At 36.5% G+C, this 7,011-nt stretch overlaps 1 protein-coding gene across 1 annotated transcript; it reads left to right on the plus strand.

Moving 5' to 3' along the window:
- Positions 1 to 604: 604 nt before the first annotated feature.
- On the plus strand, positions 605 to 5,921 carry LOC110865933 (ER lumen protein-retaining receptor erd-2.2). Its single transcript, XM_022115278.2, has 6 exons — positions 605 to 934; positions 2,364 to 2,563; positions 3,731 to 3,871; positions 3,956 to 4,036; positions 5,532 to 5,656; positions 5,747 to 5,921. The coding sequence occupies exons 1-6, from the start codon at positions 709 to 711 to the stop codon at positions 5,793 to 5,795; spliced, it is 822 nt and encodes a 273-aa protein (XP_021970970.1). The 5' UTR covers positions 605 to 708; the 3' UTR covers positions 5,796 to 5,921.
- The last annotated feature ends 1,090 nt before the right edge of the window (positions 5,922 to 7,011 follow it).

A 7,011-nucleotide genomic window follows, 5' to 3' on the forward strand; every position in this document is an offset into this window, starting at 1 on the left:
TGGTACCAGTTCGCTACCGGTTTTTACATTCATATACTGATACCATAACCAGGGTATCAGTTGGCACCGATCTCATCTCTACCCCTAAAACTAAAAGAAAAGGTGTACGATACCGTTGTTGTTCGTATGGTACCCATGATCAGGGATGAGTAAATGGTACTGGGTAGCAGTACCAAATTTCTCGAGCTAAAAGATTATCAAACTCAATCCAGTGCCGACATTTAGCGTTGAACCGGTATTTTTGATACAAGTACCGGTTGACACCAAACTTATCAAACTTAAAAGGTAAAGTGAATAACAATTATTAGAATATTTTATTATAATATAATATACAAAAAATACTGTTCATTTCGTTTCGTTTTGATTTTAAATTAATTAATTTAATTTAATTTAATTTAATTAATTTAATTTAATTTAATTTAAATTTAAATTTAAATTAAATTTAAATAAAATTAATTAATAATAATAATTAATTAATTAATAATTAATATATAGATAATTAATAGTTAATAAAAAAATATAAATTAATTATATTAATTAATTATTAATTATTAATTAATAGTTAATAATAATAAAGAAAAAAAAGAAGAAAGAAAACAGAAACGCTTCCGAAAGTTAGCGACCAGAAAAACCCCCATACGCGGCGTAGGCAAATTTTGAAGAGAGAGAAAAGAAGACTCATCATCATCATCATATTGAAGAAAGAGGATGAAGGGTTCAACGAAGAAGCCGATCCAGGTTGTACGGACATGGGTACGGAGGCAGCCACCAAAGATCAAGGTCCTCTTGGCCTTCCTCATCGCAATCGCCGCCCTCATTTTCATCCGCATGGTCGTTTATGATCACGACAACCTCTTTATTGCCGCTGAGGCCGTTCACGCCCTCGGAATCTCTGTTCTTATTTACAAGCTTGCCACCGAGAAAACTTGCGCTGGTAGATATCTATTTTCCTTTTCTCCCTTACAATTCTTATGGATTTCACATATTCTTTATCATTTTTGGATCTGATTTCTATCGTTTGATATGATTTTCTCAACTTCAATTGGGTTTAGGGCTTTGAATTGTACTCATCGTAAACAGAATTATATGGAATATACGTTATTGGTTCAATTTGTTTGTTAACTGCAATTTAGTTTTTGTGAATATGTGTTTTTATCTTGTCTTTTTGGTTTTTGTTGAAGAATTAGTTAAATTGTTCTGGAATTAAGTAATTTTTTGTGGTAATTTGGATTTTTGGTAGTGATTTTCGACGGTTGTTGTGATACTGGGGAGATGAATTGGGTTGTTTAGGGCTTAATTTTTAATTAGTTAGTTTAGCTGATTATCTCTTATTACCTGTGATGTTAAATTTTACGCCCCGCGTGCGGTATGCGCATATAATGTATATATATGTGTGGGCCATCACTAATTTTAACGTTATTTTATTAATTTCGTGAAAATAACGTTAAAAGCTGAGGATGGTTAATCATTCATCATGTGGTGGCGTTGATAGCTGAAAGACAAAAGGGTACATGCACTAATCGAGTAATCGGTCTTTGTCCCGATTGCTGAGAGTTATGTGCCTTATGTCCGAGGCTTGATGCAAAACTACAATCGAGCCGGAGGTCTCACTGGAAGCAGCCTCTCTATTCCTACGGGGTAGAGGTAAGGCTGTCTACATCTTACCCTCCTCAGACCCTACCTTTGCTTTGCTATTCATGGGATTTACCGAGTATGATGATGATGATGATGGCCTGTGATGTTAAATTTGTATAGTTTGTTGTAAGGTTTTGGTGTTTTTAATAATGTTTCTACAAAAAAGTGTAGAATTTACAACAACCGTTGTTTAAAGACTTACCATGGTTGATTTGGAAGAAACGGAAGATCGTTTAAATGTTAAGGCTTATCTGGAAGAATTTGATAAGGAAGAGATTTTTTTATTTTTTTATTTTTGCGATTATTAGACTGTTTTCACTGTTTGAAAAGGCGCTCAGGGTGATCTGGGTCAAATATGGTCAAAACTATGGTATGTAGGAGGCTGATATGTAAAAACAATCAATGGGATAAAGAATTATGAATGGTTTACTTGACAAAATGGCTGATACTTAAAAAAGACAAGATATATGTATCTTCTGTGTGTACATAAAGCTTATTTGGTTGTACATAGAGCAACACAGCGTCTCACACTTTTTTAAAACAAAGTTACTAATTGAAAATGATCCAAAATAGATATAAAATAACGTTTTACTCGTCTGTTTCGTATGCGATTTACTTTTCTGCAGTGTTTATATTAGTATGTCTATATTATCATTTATTAGTTTATCAAGTAACCTTTTGTTAAATAACATAAAGTGTTGGTGTTATTAATCGGTGTCTTACTGCAGGTCTTTCACTGAAGTCCCAGGAACTTACGGCTATATTCTTAGGCTCTAGACTCTACTGCAGTTTTGTAATGGAGTACGATGTACACACCTTACTAGATCTCGCTACACTAGCTGCTACAATTTGGGTTATCTATATGATGCGTTTCAACCTAAAATCCAGTTATATGCGCGAGAAAGACAACGTTCCTATACATTATGTGGTAAGTTTTTCGGCTTCTTAATTACAAAACGGTTTGTTGATATTCTGAATCGTACTTGTTAGTTTGTAATCATATTATTATTATTAATATACCAAAAGGGGGTGTCTTAGGAATAGTACCTAAGACACAAGCTCTATTTTATTATTGTTTTTCTTTGCTAAATTTACAACCTATGTTGTCAAAAGCGCAACACCTTAAGCGCCTGGTGGCAGCCTAGGCGCAAAAATGTGTTTTTTTTTTGAAAAAACGGTGCCGAGGCGCAAAAAGCGCGCGCCTAGGCGCAGCGCAAACTGTCTCACGTGGGCCCGGATTTTCGGAGCTGCATTCGTGTTCGCAGGACGTGCGAGTTCAACCAAATTTCAGCCCACGCTTTTTTTGCGCCTTGCGCCTAGGCTCCGGACGAGACCGATGCGCCTCGCCTGCGCCTTGCGTCTTTGACAATACAGTTTACAACAATGTCATCCATCCCATGGTTTTTGTTTTTGTTTTTGTGTATTCAACCCTGCAATTTTTAGCATTGTCAATTACACCCCCAGCTTTCTAAAAACTTTGTAAAATGTCATTTTGACCCCCTCGAGTTTTACATGCTTATTTTCATGTACGTGGGTCATATAATACGTTTTCGTGCTTATTTTTATGTACGTTTTTGGTTGATCTACGTTTTGTTCAGATACGAGTCGGGTTAAATATAATACGTTTTCACTAGGTGGTGTAAATTCAAGTTACTTTACGTTTCGACTCCGCCGCAACACGTGGTCCCATTCTTTAACATAAAAAACAGCATTTTCTTATGTGCTTATTTTTAAGTACGTTTCGTTATAAATCCAAGTTGGTTCACGTTTCAACATAAATTTTCTCGGTATTGAGTCAAGTCAAATATAGTACGTTTTTGTGCTTATTTTCATGTGCGTTTTCAGTTTGTCTATCCGTAGGGATAGAGGCAAGGTCTGTCTACATCCCACCCTCCCCAGACCCTGTAAGTAGCTTTGCTATTTGTGGGATTTACTGGGTATGGTTGTTGTTGTTGTTTCAGTTTGTCTATGTTTTGCCGTAAATTTTGTTCGAAAACGAGTCGGGTCAGATACTTGACGGTATAAGTTCGAGTTACTTTAAGTTTCGAAATACCAGTTGCTTTACAAACCCTCAAAATTGATAGTGTGGATGTAGGTGATTCCGTGTGCGTTATTATCTCTAGTGGTTCATCCCACAACACATCATCACATTATAAACAGGATTCTATGGGCTTTTTGTGTTTATATGGAAGCTGTATCAGTACTGCCACAACTTCGTGTTATGCAAAATACCAAGGTTTGTATATTTACACTAATGTGGTTGTCATATGCTGGACAGTTTAAATTGCTTTTACTAACTTTGAGTTTATTTTTGTTTTAGATTGTTGAACCGTTCACGGCACATTATGTTTTTGCTTTAGGGGTTGCAAGGTTTCTAAGTTGTGCCCATTGGATTCTCCAGGTATATGCAAAGTCAACATCTCGGTTTTTTAGTAGTTGTGATACATATTGCAGTAAATTTACGAGATTAAAGGGTGTATAGGTTTGTGTTTCGAAACTGATTATCTGATTCTTGGGACACTTTTAGTTGCAATAATCACATTTGAATCAAGGTTTAAAAGAACGGAAACGAGTTTCGAGGCGTTTTCCCTTTGCCTCACGAGGCGTAAGCCTTGAGGCGAAACGAGGCGTAAGGCCGAGGCGGTATTAATAAATAAATATAAAAATTATATATATTATAAAAATAATAATACTAACTAATTTCATCATCAGATTCATCAAAATCATCAAAAACATACATAAAAAAGACATGAAATGCTTGAAATTGACACAAAAAGTCAAAAACATCAAAAAATTATGAAAATCCCATGAGGCGCAGCTTTTCTTAGCGCCTCAGCCCATCTGAGGCGCATATGCAGTAAAAACCCCATGAGGTGCGCCTCAGACTCGTTTTTTGGTCGTTTCGCAGACTCGTTTTTTGGCCGTTTCGCCTCGAGGCGCGCCTTGAGGCGCACGCCTCAAGCGTTTTTTAAAACCATGATTTGAATGAATTGATTATGTTTATGGCTCTTTAAATAATTAGGTTTTTACTAGATGTACACGTGCAAATTCTGGCTTCTTTTAGGTTGCGCGTATAGCTTTTAGGTTGTACATAGAGATAGAGGTTACTATCTAAATTTTGGGTACGTGATGATAGAAACCTTTCAAAAGTATAAAAAAATATTATATAAATCATAGTTGTTAAAAGCCCTTTTGCGCCTAGGCCCATTTTTCAGGCGAGGCGAGGCAGTTGCGCCTTAAGTCGAGGAACTTGCGCTTTTCTCTAGGTGATGGTTCAGGTGCACATTTTGGCGAGATTCCTAGAGTCCGGTCAAATTTTCTAAATTCCGGCAAGATTCTAGCCAGATCCGTACTTTTATCTAAGGAAAACTACTTTTCTACACTAATATTTTAGAACTTTTGGTACTAAATAAATGATATAAAGTGTTATATAATAGATTTTGTTTATTTTATTTAAAGAATAGTATTCTTTTTTCTAATACATAATATGTTTTTAATTTTTTTTTCATTATGCGCTTTATTTTTCTCAGACCCTTGCTTTTTTTTTTTTTGCGCTTTGTGCCTAGGCCCCAGGCGAGGCGCCTAGCGCCTTTAATAACTATGATATAAATACCTTGCGCCTCGTGATGTGATGCGTGCGTGTCTCACCTCGGTGGGCCTTGCGCTTTTTAAAACAAAGGTTCTATATACAAATTTCTTTAAATAATGGAAATTTGTCTAAAATTATGAACTTTCTAATGACCTGATGATTGCAACTTTAAACAACAAAAGCACATCCAAACATGATCCTGTTGTTGCCTATTATGCTACATATGATAATCTCTGCTTTGGTGATAGTATCGGCACAGAAAGACGTTTGTTCTTATGTTCATTGACCCAAATTTGACATTTTACAGGTCCTAGATACCAGGGGAGGTTTGTTGACAGCTTTAGGTTACGGATTATGGCCTCCAATCGTTCTCCTTTCTGAAATCGTTCAAACATTTATACTTGCTGACTTTTGCTATTACTATGTTCAAAGGTGCGTTCAGCGTTCTCATATTGATTTCTTTTAAATTTTGTTCCATTTTTGTGATGCTAATAATAATAATATGTTTTCTTGTGGTTACAGTGTTATGGGTGGCCAACTTGTTTTACGCCTTCCATCGGGTGTGGTGTGAGTTGGAAGAAAGAGAGCGTAGTTTATGGGACTAATGACTCCCTGTAATAGAGATAGTAAGCACCGTGTTCTTGTTTATGTAAAGGTTTTTTTCTAACGTTTTTATTTCTAGTTTTTTTGGGAGTCATTATTTATGTGCCGAAACCTTTATCATCATCATGATTTCTTCGACCATTGGTTGAGAAAATCATGATATGTCTCTAGAGATTTATCATCTCGGGTCGGTCGGTGCTTCATTCACCTCCATCATGCCTCCATGCAATAAAACCCCCACTCGAAGAAACCATGGTTGCCATCCTTGGTAAACTCGATCAACTTCTCGCCACCACCACTTTCGCTACTCAAAATTCAAAGAATCGCAAGACCCATCTCGTCCCAGATCAACATACAAACTGAAATGGCTAGTTTTGTCAACGTGATCACCTAATAGGTCGACACAGGCTCTTCATCATGCATCAAATCACCGAACGGCAACACCAGTTCATCAAAACACGTCCCACCAATGTTGACGCTAAAGCATTCCAAATGCCCAATGAACTGCCTTGGTTGTTTTTTACTTCACTGGCGACGCATTTGGTAAACACTTGATCAAACAACCGACTTCTTGGTACATGGCTCAAGTTCACCCGAGCCCTTGAACTACGCTTCAGCTCTTCAACTTATGCACGCCAACTCCCGCTTGACTTGATTGTAGAATACACAAAAATATAAACGACTAGAAGATGAGCATACTTTGTGCCACACTTATTACCACAAATCTGAAATCCTGAAAAGCAGCCCAAAAACAATCGACAATCACCCCATTTTAACTAAACAACCTTAGCATATATGACTCAAACTTCTATCTTTTAGCAATTCAAACGACTCAGATACATTTACGTCAAACTAAGGAACCGGATAATTTTGAACACATGAACTAATATTGCATTCTAAAAATTCAACTTCGTTTACTTTTCATCGCTTCAGCTTTCACTATCTTCTAGAATTTGTAGCGCAATGTTTTCTAACAATGTTTGAAATATCATTGTTTTTTTTGTCAACTCTTTTCCTCTTCTACCGTTGATAAATCTATCGGCTCCTAAAGATCAGATGCCTTTAGAATCGTCTCCATTAGAATTGCCCATGAGGTGTAGTTTGACTAGGTCAACTTTGGACATTGTAGTGACACGTTCCCTTGCTCACGAATTGCTACCGATACATTGCTGTTCCTTCTGTTC

The sequence above is a fragment of the Helianthus annuus genome, chromosome 6, assembly GCF_002127325.2.
Source record: "Helianthus annuus cultivar XRQ/B chromosome 6, HanXRQr2.0-SUNRISE, whole genome shotgun sequence".
Taxonomy (NCBI): domain Eukaryota; kingdom Viridiplantae; phylum Streptophyta; class Magnoliopsida; order Asterales; family Asteraceae; genus Helianthus; species Helianthus annuus.

Coding starts and splice junctions, on each gene's coding strand:
- LOC110865933 (XM_022115278.2), top strand. CDS start 709: ATGAAGGGTTCAACGAAGAAGCCGATCCAGGTTGTACGGACATGGGTA. Junction 2,564..3,730: donor ACGTTCCTATACATTATGTG/GTAAGTTTTTCG, acceptor GTGTGGATGTAG/GTGATTCCGTGTGCGTTATT. Junction 3,872..3,955: donor GTGTTATGCAAAATACCAAG/GTTTGTATATTT, acceptor TTTTTGTTTTAG/ATTGTTGAACCGTTCACGGC.